The 12,893-nt window shown below is 34.7% G+C and overlaps 1 protein-coding gene and 1 pseudogene across 2 annotated transcripts in view; one reads left to right on the top strand and one right to left on the bottom strand.

The window, feature by feature from the left end:
• OXSR1 (oxidative stress responsive kinase 1) overlaps positions 1-12,893 on the top strand; it is a 79,362-nt gene that overhangs the window by 32,889 nt on the left and 33,580 nt on the right. For both annotated transcript variants that reach the window (XM_039843293.1, XM_039843292.1), the window contains exon 5: positions 11,043-11,098. In XM_039843293.1, the coding sequence (XP_039699227.1) occupies positions 11,043-11,098 (56 nt within the window). The remainder of the gene's footprint in view (positions 1-11,042; positions 11,099-12,893) is intronic.
• Positions 3,139-3,836, bottom strand: LOC120586745 (acyl-protein thioesterase 1-like; annotated as a pseudogene).

Below are 12,893 nucleotides of genomic sequence, written 5' to 3'. Positions count from 1 at the left end.
AGAGCAATCTATTAGAAAGACAAATTGAAACCGAAACCATCCCATTTACACCACCATCAAAAAGAGTAAAACACTTAGCAATAAATTTAAGGAGATGAAAAATCTGTTCACTTAAGACTATAAGACATTGATGAAAGAAATTGAAGGTGACACAAATAAATGGAAGGATGTTCCATGTTCATTGATTAGAGAATTAATATTGTTAAAATGTCCATATTACCCAAAGTGATCTACAGATTCAGTGCCATCCCCATCAAAACTCTAATGGCATTTTTCAAAGAAATAGAAAAAACAATCCTAAAATTCATATGGAACCACAAAATATCCCAAATAGCCAAAGTAATCTTGAGAAAGAACAAAGTTGGATACACCACAGTTCCTGATTTCGAACTATATTATAAAGCAACAGTAATCAAAACAGACACACAGATCAGTGAAACAATAGAGAACCCAGAAATAAACCAATGTAATTATGGTCAATTAATTTTTGACAAAGGAATCAAGAATATACAATGGGGAAATGATAATGTCTTCAATAAATGGTGTTTGGAAAACTGGATAGCCACATCCAAAAGAATGACACTGGATCCCTATCTTATACTACACATAAAAATCAGCTCAAAATGGGTTAAAGATTTTGAATTAGGACCTGAAACCATAAACCTTCTAGAAGAAAATATAGTAGGTAAACTCCTTAACATTGTTCTTGGCAATTTATTTTTGATTTGACAACAATAGGAAAGGAAACAAACGCAAAAATAAACAATGGGGCTATATTAAAAAGCTTCTAAACAGCAAAGGAAACTGTCAACAAAATAAAAAGTCAACCTACTGAATGAGAAGAAATATTTTCAAACCACATTATCCAATAAGGGATTAATATCCAAAATATACAAAGAATTCATACAACTCAGGCCAAAAAAAAAAAAAAAATCCATCCCAATTAAAAAATGGGCAAACAACTTGAACAGACATTTTTCCAAAGAGGATACATAAACGTCCAACAGGTGCATGAAAAGGTGCTGAACATCACAAACTGCATGTCAAAATTGCAATGAGATATCCTTTCATACCTGTTATGATGTCTGTTATTAAACAGACAGATGACATGCTGGTGAGGATATGGAGAAAAGAGAACTTTTGTGCACTTTTGGTGGGGTTGTAAACTGGTACAAGCACTATGGGAGACAAAATGGAGTTTCCTCATGAAATTAAAAATAGAACTACCATATGACACAGCAATCCCACTTCTGGGTATCTACCCCAAGGAAATGAAATTGCTGTCTTGAAGTGTTATCTACACTCCCATAGCGGTGTTATTCACTGTAGCCAAGATATGGAAACAATCTCAATGTCCATCATTGGATGAATGGATTTAAAAAGATGATGTATATACACAATGGACTATTGTTCAACCATAAAAATGAAGGAAATTCTATTATTTGTGACAAAATGGATGAACTTGGAGAATTATAAACTAGAAATCTCATGAGAACTGAAGATATATTCTTTTTTTCCCCAGAATTAAATTTTATTTCACATTTAGAAACTGTGAAAAAGATTTACATTTTCCCACATTGCAGCACAATATTTCAGCGGAATGTCTCTTGCCATAAATTAGATCTTGCTGATTTGTATAACTGAAACAACAGTTTATACATCATCAAAGTAAAGCAAAATGACTTGTTAAATGATTGTTTAAAAATTTTAGATCCAGACATAAACATATGGCTTCATTATTAATGTTCTATATAGGTCCATTACTAAATTATTTCCATTATCAATTAGCACCCATTTATAATGATGCACTCCTAACATTTTGAGGTCAGTTGGAATACAACAGAAAAAATAACAGTTCAGAAATAACAAGTATACATTTTTGCTACGTAAAGTGGGTGGTAACTACACTATATAGATTGAGTTATGACTAACTTTTATAACCCGTAAATTTGTTTTCAAATAGTTTTTACCAGTAATCTAAAAAATGACTATTTAAAATCAAATAATTGCTACTTTTATGTTTGCACAACTGATTTTTAAAAATCATCTAACCAATTATTCATTTCCTATAATAGTTGATTTAAAATATAATGCACAAAATAAGTAAACTAAAACTATGCTACAAGGATAATAATCATAGAGCAAATCTTAGAAATTACAGTTTTTAAGATCAGTCTTAAATATCTCAGAACATATGACTTAATTATTCTTTCAGTTAATTATAGAAAAAAACACGACGACAGAATTATTCCCTACCCAGACTGAAGATTCTAATAACTATATAGATCTAACTTTGGACTAAGGTATAGTTTAAGAAATAAGTAGTGTAGGAAGTTTGAAGTGCTGGTTAGTTTTTTTTGTTTAAGTATAAATACATTTTAAATACTGTCATGTCTGTGATTCAGAATGTCAAATTACATTATGTGTTGACAGCAGATGTCTATGGCAAGGAGGCAATATTTGGTCTGTTATGAAGGATGAAAAGGAAGAAAAAACATTTCTTTTCTAGAGAGGAAAAAAGAATATTGAAAAGCTATAACAGGAAGAAAAGGCTGATCCCCCAAATAAAAGGGCCATTAATTGAAGAGAGCTATCTTACTCTTTAATGACATGTAGAAGCATTATCCCTGTTATTAGGAATAATGGAATAACACCTCATTCTTATTATATATTATAATCATTAAGCATATACGAATACACATATACAGATATTGCATGGTAACTAAGTAATTTTGGAATAAGTCCATAGATTAAGTCATAGCATTCATAAACTGTTTATATCTTAACCGCTCATTTATATTTAAACAAGTTTTCATTAAGCATACCAATAATTTTTAGATGAAGTAATAAAACATCTGGTTGCAGTATTTTTTATTTTGCTAGATTACATTTAAGAAAAAGAAGGTGACTGCTTCGCCTATTTTAATACTAGTATATTCTAGATCATATTATCCAAATATATGTATAGAAACTTAAAAGATCATAAATTTCCCATGAGGAAACAGTATTTAATCTGTGTCGGTGGTGGTGTATTTGCAAAACATTTTAACACTGCAAACATTACAAGATAGGATGCGGGAAAAGGTTTATACTGCAGTGATGCTGGTGTGTACTTCTATACAAGGCCCCTTAGTGATATCAATCACCTGGAGGTAGGCGTTTATCAATGAACTGCTTGATATCCATCATTTTCTATTGACATGAACTGTGCATCATGCCTTCATAGGTTTTGAAGGTTACATTGGCTGGATTTACCAACGTTTTTAGCTTTTCTACAGTAAGAGAACCAAACATTAGGGGAACTAAAGGGTCGCAATCTCCATGGCACTGAAGAATGGAAATATCTCTATTAACGCCACTGATAGGACCCTGTGGAAATGAATCCCGCAGTGGAAGCCAGCAACTGAGGGCAGTGGCACCTGCCAATTTCTGCTGTGTGGTAAGAGCAGTGTATAAAGATAAAGCTCCTCCCTGAGAAAATCCTCCCAAAATAATTCTGTTTGAAGGAATGCCATTCTTCACCTCTTGCTCTATCAAAGCTTTTACATTTTCTGCTGCCTGTTTAATTCCAGGTTTATCTTCTTATGAATCTGGTGAAAGCCCAATAATATCAAACCAAGAAAGCATAGCCATTTCATATTTCATATTTAATGTTACTGGCATAACTGGTACGTGTGGGCAGATATATTTGATATGTAAACTTCTGATATCTGCAAAGTCTTCTGCCCATCCATGCCCTGTATCTCCCAGTCCATGAAGGAAAATCACCACAGCGGTGGCCTTTCGGGCAGCAGGCACGATGGCGGGAAGTGAGCAGACATGTTATTGCCATACATACACCATCTCCACAGACAGCTGGTATATTCCTAAGACAAAAGAATTTTTCATCTAAAATTGTACCTAATCAGTTGTTTTGTACATAGTTAAAATAATGTGTGAACAAATAAAAAAGATGTATGACCAGAGAGTAGACATTTGGGAATATATTCCCCACACTGTCAAGAAGAAAAGGTACCCTAAAAACAGGATTTTGGTCCTTTAAATGGTCATAACCCTGTGTATACATACCTTGATACCAGCAATGGACATAATTCAGTTAATACCTCAGTTCCGATTCTATGTTCATTAAGTAATCTTCTCAAAAGGAATGTGCCAGAGACTGCTTATTGGCCCCCAATATGTCTCTACTTCTTGAATTAAAAAAAACAAAACAAAACAAAACATTTTATTGGGTACATGATCATCCAGAAGAAAGGCAACATTTCGTAGCCACCCGTGCCGGCCAGATATGACCATGAAATTGTGTTTCTAGCCACTGCGATGAGAACGGAAGTGTTGTGTACTACTTCCAAGTTATTTTTTAGCAGGCTTTATCAACGCATGTACTACTGACATTTGGCCTGGGCCATTCTTTGTCGTAGGGGCTCTCCTATGCATTATAGGATATGTTTAGCAGCATCTCTGGCTTCTACCCATCACATGTCAGTAGCACTTCCTCCTACTGCCCATTGTGACAACCAAAAATGTCTCCAGACATTGCCAAATGTCCTGAGAATCACTGCTGACAGAAAGTGGCATAACCTTTATTTCTCCTTTTCTCCTTCCACTGAAATGGGGATGTGGTGGGAGGCCATGTTGGACTATGCAGCAAGAACTTAGAGATGGTAGAGCAGTAAAACAGAAGGAGCCTGAGTCCGTGAGTCCATGGAGTCACCATACTGAACTGATGTCGCTTACGCCCAGACTATTATGTGGGAGAAAAAATGTGTTCTGCAGCCATGCAGATCATCAGGGATTGACAAACTATGGCCCACAGACTGGATCTAGTTTTATGGCTGTTTCCTAAACAAAAACAGCCACATCTATTTATTTACAGATTGTCTATGGCTGCTTTTGTAATTAAAAAAAAGTAGTGGTAACGGAGAACATCTGGCCCAAAAAGCATAAGATATTTAACTATCTAGCCCCTTAAGAAAATGTTTATTGACTTCTGGTATAGATAATAATGACAATTAGCATTCACTGAAATTTGTATGCTAAATACTATTCTAAGTGCATTGTCTATATTTCCTCATTTAATCCTCACAGTTAATTTATGAGGTAGGTACTAGTATCATCCCCATTTTACAGATGAGGAAAAAAGGCAAAACGAGTTAAGTAACTTGCCAAAGGTCACCCACTAAATTCAGAGCTGGGATCTGAATTTAGGCAATCTGCTTCCAAAGTCTTAGAAAAGATTGTGTTAATCAATGAAACTGGGTGTATATTGGTTCAGTATCAGTTATATTTTGAATTATTAACTGAATAGAATTTAGTTCTACCACTAGAATTATTATTCTTTAAATATACTAAGTATCTGTTATTTAACATATCACTGTTTTTAAAAGTCAGTCTTCACTTCAGAACATGATAAAAGTATATTCTTTTTCCTAAACCTTTACATTTGCACACTTTATATAGTTAATAGTAAAATTAACACAAAATACACACTGAAACACACGTTAAGGTCACTATCTTTTTCAGAAAGCAGTGAATCGATTCACGTCAAGAGCAAGCACAAATTTAGTCTGTGCTCGATTGTATGACTTTTAACATCTACTCTGTAAAATATATCTACTCTCATTTAGCTAAATAAGTAACAGGGACAGAAAAAATATTGAAAGAAATAATGTCTCAAAGCTTTCAAATTTGAAGAAAAACCATCTACCAATTAAAGAAGCCTAATGAACCATAATTAAGATGAATACCAAGAGATCTATACCTAGATTCTTCATAGTCACATTGTTGAAACCTAAACACACAGAAAATATCTTGAAAACAGCAAGAGAAAAACAACCCATCTTGTAAGGGGAGCTATACACTGAATGTTTGTGTCCCCTCAAATTTCCCATGTTCAAACCCAGTCCCCAGTGAGATAGTATTTGGAGGTAGGGACTTTGAGAGAGCGGAGCCCTTGTGAATGGGATTAGTGTCCTTATAAAAGAGTCACCAGAGAACTTTCTTGCAAAAAGATGGTCACCTCTGAAATCGGAGGCAGATCCTCAGCAGACATCAGATCTACCACTGCTTTGATTTTGGATTTTCCAACCTCCAGAATTGTGAGAAGTAAATTTTGATTGTTTAAGCCACCCAGTCTGTGATACTTTTATTATAGCAGCCTGAACAGACTGAGAGAGAGCGTCAGTGTGTTTAAGAGCTGCCTTCACATCAAAAAAATGGAGACCAGAAGTTGGTGGGACTCTTTGAACTACAATTCTCTGTGATTGGAGATGTGTTATAGGTACATATAGATTCAGGATTGTTATCTGCCTGGTGAATTATTCCTTTTTAAACTATATAATGACCCTTTTTATTCCTAGAGATGATTTTGTATAATGACCATCAGGTCTTATTTTAGCATGGCTGTGCTACTATAGCTTACCTTTGGAAAGTGTATCTTTCATTGCGGTTCAGTTTTCCCAGGGTCCAGTCTTAATGAAGGGTCTCAGTTCTGTCTCTTACCCTTAAACCAGCTAGCTCAGTGCCATGTTTTCTATTTAGGGGTAAGTTTTAAAACCTGAGCTACCTAGCCATTTGGGGGTGAGGGGTGGGGAGGGGCAGAGGCAATGTCTCTGTTTTATCTCCCAAGTCTTACTGCGGTGGTTCTTAGATGTCTTTTTTCATTTCTGAAACTTTATGATTTCCTTCTTATTTCATGTTCAGCTGTGTGACACATTTCCCCCTAATTTAGCCAGCATTTCCTTCTGTTTGTAGCAGAGGAATGGCGTGTTTGGAGCAAAGGCCTGGGTAGTAGTGATAAAAGTCTCTGTTTGCCATGCGTAGTTTGCCATGTTGCTGTAATGGAAATTTTCTATGTCACACTTTAAATCAGAGACTCTCAACCTTGGCTACATAGTAGGATTACCTGGGAAACTTAGTAAGCATTCGTTCCTGGATCTATTGCCAGAAGTTTATTTAATTGGTCTGGGATGAGACTTTGGTATTGGGACTTTTCAGAGCTCTCCAAGTGATTTTAATGTGCAGCCAAAGCTGAGAACCACTCCTTACATTTTAGCTGAAATGCACTGAGACTGCAGCAGGCTTGGGGGAAAGTCGTTTTATTGGGAAACAGATGGATATTTTAAGTAGGTTTTGCTACTTCTTGTATCTTTAAAATCTAGTTGTTTTTTTCCATCCCTACTGTGTTTTCCCCTTGACTCTCTAAACTTTAGAGGTTTTTGACTAGGGTGAACAGATCTCTAAATTAGACTTATACTTTTCTCTCTGTATCTACCTACTCAAATATTTTTCCCATTAAAGTTAGCTCTGACAGAAATGTTAGATATTTAGTCAGTTTAAGATGCATTCATTAAATGTAGTGTGTTTGTCAGCTTTTGTTTTGATTTGTTGTTTCTCTTGACCTTTTTCAAGTTTTCTATAAACCAGGCCTATTTATGAGTCATAAAAATGTTATAGGGAGAAACTTGTGTTCTGTAATCATGAGAAAATCAAGCATGTCTATGATATTCCTTGTAATTTTAAAAGGAATTTGTAACTTTGGTGCAGTAGTGACATGTGAGAAATGGCATTAAGCTATGAAAAACAAAGCTCACTGTTCTTGCTATTTAAGAGTAGATGGAGGATTTAACTGTTGGGGCTGCTGGGTTACTTTGATAGTCTTTGTGGCAGAGTAAAAATGATTCATTAATCATGGACTGTATTGATTTCCAGATATTTAGTTACAAATCTTTTCCTTGAAGGGTAAGTTGTCCTGTTTTGTGTGAGGACAGACTGGTGTGTTTGACTGTGCAGTAAGCCATTTAGCTTCATGATATTCCTCTGTTTTTACTTCTGGAAGCCGTTCTACAGATTGCACTTGTAGTTTCAAAGGGAAACATGAATTAATTACGTAGGGAATTGATCGGGAAAAGTAGTCACCCAAAGTGAAAGTTCTACTGAAAATGGATTACTATCTCTTCATTTACAAAAGACAAAAACTTAGAAAACATTATTTAAATAGCTAATATGTATACATGGCTTAAAAAGTTCAAACAGCACAAAATGGTATCTGATAAAAAAATAAGTCTTTTAAATATCAACTGTGGCTAAATTATGTCAATACTTGATATGCTGTGATGAAATGGCACTTCTGTGGTTTTTCTTCCAAAAAACTCATGACACCAGTCTAACCAGGAGGAAAACATCATACAAATTCCATTAGAGAGGAGTCCTGCAAAACACTCGACCATTACTCCTCAAAACTGTCAAGGTCATCATCAAAAACAAGGAAAGTTAAAGAAACTTTCACAGATAAGAGGAGCCTGAGGAGACATGACAACTAATTGTAATTAGTGGTATACTGGATGGAGAAAAAGGACATTAGGTAAAAACTTTAAAAAGCTGATTAAATTGTGGATTTTAGTTAATAGTAATGCATCAATACTGGTTCATTAATTGTACAAAAGTACCATACTGATGTAAGAGGTTAATAATGGGCGAAACTGAGTTTAAGGTTCATGAGAACTTCTCTGCATTATCTTCTCAATTTTCATGTAAATCTAAAACTATCTTTAAAAAAATAATTTTTTAAAAGTCTTCTTCCTTCCCTGAACCTCTCATACCCTTGGTCTAAAGGGAACCACTTCTTGCCATTTTCATGTCACTTCTTTGAGAGAGATTTATGTCAATATACATAATGTATATGTCCCCCTCCCTCCTGTTTAAAAAAATGGCAACATATTATATGTAATATTCTTACTTAAGAATATATTTAGAGATTGTTCTATATTAACACATTTATTACTATTCACAGTATTTTATTATGTAGATATATACCACAGTTTAACTGGCCTCCTGTCGATGGGAAGTTAGGATTGTCCTATTAGAATACAGTGTATTGGTTTATAACCCTAACTATTTGGAACAGAGTTAGGAGATGGGAAATGGTAGTTAAGACAGCAGGGAGAGAACAATCAAGTTTTACTTTGGTATTTGGTTGGACTGATGCATTTGATATTCCATTTCTCTCCAGAAACAATCAACTTCTATTTTACTGTTTTTTGGGGTTTATTTACTTATTCATTTATTTGATATCACACTTATCTCCATAAAAGGATTTGAGGGAGGTTGTCTCCTATTTAGTTATTTAAATCTATTTGATGAGTATCTGGGAGATGCTCCTATTTCTAATCGTAATACTGAATAAGTAAGTGCAGGTGAAACAGAAATATAATACAGCCCAGGTATGGCTTATGGTGAAATGAGAGAGACCTAGAAATATGATCATATTTCTGTTATCTGTGCTAACATTGTATTATAGCCTGCTGCAAAAACACAGAGGAGGAAGTAACTAAACATTGTTTTTTCCACCGAGTTTTAGATATCATTCCATATGAGCTCAGAAAAGAGAGTCGAAGGTTCATGGTTGACTCAGTTGCATGGTCTTTGTCACCAAGAGAAGGCAGTGTCTTCACTTCTCTCCTATTCGTGGTATCTAGAGTCAGAGACTTTAGGTTTATGGAGCAAAGTGAGTCAGCTTTCACATAAGTCAGCCTCTGGGAAAATATCCTGTAGATTGCTTGGCTTTATAAGTAGTACAAAATACTCGTAACATGATTTCCTTATGCTTAGTATATATTCACGAAAGGGATTGTGTATGCGGGTCTGGCGATGCTGCTACAAAGAGTTGTGAAGCTATTGTTCATTGTTTACCAAAGAATGGTTGTCTCTTAAGATGGAGGAAAAGAAGATAGGATAAAGTGTTGTGCTTTTCATTGGTTCTTTTTCATGACAGACAAGGCCTTCCTCCTTAAGCTAGCCTTGCTTTTCTTGTATAGCCAGCTCTCTTTTGTTTACTTAATTGTGTTTATTTTTAATTATAAAAGAGATGAGTCCATTCCCACAAGGTATTTAAATACCTATCCCTTTGACTCCTGTCCCTCTCCTCTCCACAAAAGGAACCATTCATTGCTCTCTATTTTGTGTGTATGGAAAGATTGTGTGTGTGTGTGTGTGTGTGTGTGTGTGTGTGTGTGTGTGTGTGTGTGTTTAACATTAATGGTGTCATGCAAAATGCTTCCTGTTTGATTTATTTACTTAGCAGTATGTATTAGAGAGTATTTCAAGTTATAACATGTTGATTGACCTTATTCCATTTCATGGATGTAATGGAATTAATTTAACCTTTCTGCCGTTGTTGGCCTTCTAGGTTATGACCATTTTGTTGGTGTTACTACAAATAATCCCACAGTGAAACCCCTTGTACATTCTCTGTGCATTGTTAAGAGTTTCTCTAGGTTATCAAGAAGTGGATTTGCTACTCATAGACTTAGGGATTTAAAATTTTGCCAGATATCACTAACATGTTGTGTGAGAAAAACAAGTTGTAGATTGGAATAGATAGTATGATATCATTTACGTTGGAAGAAAAATCCAGATGTGTCATAGGAACATATTCCATTAATGAGACTGATAAAAGGTGAAAAATTTGGAGAGAATACTAGACTTGAGAATAGTGCTGAAAGGGACACTGGCCTTTTCAGTGATTTTTAGATTTTTGTAACAAGAATGTATACATGTATTTGAATTGTTATAAATAATTACCAATAAAAGTAGAGATGTTTGAATAATTTGTATTTGTCTTTATGCTACAGTCATGGACTAATCTGTTTTTCAATTACACGCTGACCATTTAAAATTTTTGACCATATATTAGGGTGTAGAAAAAAATCAATATATTTCAAAAGGTAGAATTACGTGAGGGTAGATGAGGATCACATTCTTTGGCCAATATTATTCCAGTCAAGTATTGAATCACCTTGGGTTTTCTAGATTTTATAGTAAATAGCTATATGTTATTCTAGCTTTCTGTTTACAATGTTTGGATTCTAGTACAAGTGACTGAACTTTTAAAAAAATTTTTGTATTGGCCTTAATACCCTTTAATGCAAAATAGAGAACTTAAATATTGCCAGTGTTATGTGACTCTAGTAGACAAATGCTTAAATTATGTGACTCCAAAGAATAGGTGTTTTTTTAATATCTAATTTTTGTTTTTCTTAAAGAGATGTGAAAGCTGGAAATATTCTTCTTGGAGAAGATGGCTCAGTACAGATTGCAGGTAATGATTAGCATTTTTTAAAATTGAATGGTCAGTTGAACCACATTGGTTATCTTTTATGTTTTCTTAGACAATTTTCTCTTCCCTGGACCATTTCTAGTTAAACATTCTATGTTGGTACATTCCTGCTGGCTCTCAAGGTTTTCTCCACAATTCAACCTTCATTTTTGATTTTTGACATTTTTCTGGCCATTACTCATTACCTTGTAGCTATCCAGTTATCCATTCCTTGTCCAGCATTAAGATATTCATCTGTGGGTTCTTATGGCATTCTGTACTTTCCTTTTAAGGAGAAGTAGTCAAGAAACCTCATTGTATTTAAAAATAAATTGATACAGAAAGGTGATACAGAGTTACTTATATCCTGGGAGAAATGGGGTATTTGCCAATTAAGAAGAGGCATCTGAGAGGTGGAAGTGCAGTTTTGGGAGATTCAGAGCTGAAGGGATAAGAGTTGGTGGCTGTCCTGGTGAAATACCACTTCCTCCAGGCTGAAGCTCCAGAATGGTGGAACCGCAGGATTGTTGAGTAAGCAGATCATCTGAGAAAACCTCATCTTAGTCCCATGCCCATTGCCGGAACAGTCAGGTGTTTGGCAGGAGGAAGATAATCACCCAAAAGTTAATTCGTTCTTCAGCTTTAGAAGATAATTTAGACACACATCTTCATGTCCTAATATAAGGGAATATTTTAACCAAGCCACATAATGCTCTAACGTAAAGGAAAAGATCGATAAATTTGACTCCTTGAAAATTAGCAACTTCTCTTCATCAAAAGAAAAACAATTTATCACCGTTAATAAGTAAAAAGGCAAACCACAGAGTAGAAAAGATCCTTGTTTCATGAATAACTGATAAAGGCCTCAAATTTAGAATATGTAAAGAACTCGTTAAGAAAAATATGATTAAAAAATGGACAGAAGACTTCCCAAATGAAGACATCAAAACATATATATAATAAAAGGTGTTAAACCTCATTAGTAATCAGTTAAATACAAAGTAGAATAACATTGGAATACCATGTTATACTGATTGACCTGGAAAAAATATCTGACACCACCAGTTGTTAGTGTGGATGTAAAGCAAGGAAAAGTCTAATATCTGATTATGGGAGTATAAATTAGTACAAACACTTCATTAGGTTAAAGACTGGCATACCCTAAGACTCTGGCCTCTGAATGCATGGCCTGGGGAAATTTGCTTACGTGTGCCATGGTGCTCATAAGCATTGAAAGTTTGAAACAGTTCCAACTTCTTCATTAGTAGAATGGATAAATAAATTTACCCATTGTATAAATTAACATTGTATCCACTGTATAAAATCCATTGTATAAAAAAATGGTTAATTTATACATTGGAATGTTATCTAGTGATGAAATTGAATAGAACTATAACTATATACAAAAGCATTAATAAATTCTAAAGACATCAGATGAAAGAAGCCAGTCAGAATAGAATATATAGGGTGCGATTTCATTTACATAAGTTCACTACCAGGCACAATTGTGCTATATTGCTTAGAGAAGCAAAATTGAGTGGTAAAAAACTAAAGAGGATTCTGGGAAGATGGTGAATAGGCGGCACCAGGAATCTGACTCCCCACCTAGACAGCAGTTGAAATGGCAGAATCTGTCTGATGTACAGCAGGTCCTCAAATAACTTTGTTCAATGTTATTTTGTTATAAATTTGAAGAAATGCTGTAGGAACTTAACTCTTGTTTATATCAATTAGCCCACGATAAAATTGGTTTCATTATACATCATTTCATTTAAAGTCACAGAACTTATTGATGATG

The sequence above is a fragment of the Pteropus medius genome, unplaced genomic scaffold (genome assembly GCF_902729225.1).
Source record: "Pteropus medius unplaced genomic scaffold, Ma_sr-lr_union100, whole genome shotgun sequence".
Classification (NCBI taxonomy): domain Eukaryota; kingdom Metazoa; phylum Chordata; class Mammalia; order Chiroptera; family Pteropodidae; genus Pteropus; species Pteropus medius.
The sequence above is the reverse complement of the archived record's forward strand: the minus strand, read 5'-3'. Positions and strand labels throughout refer to the sequence as shown.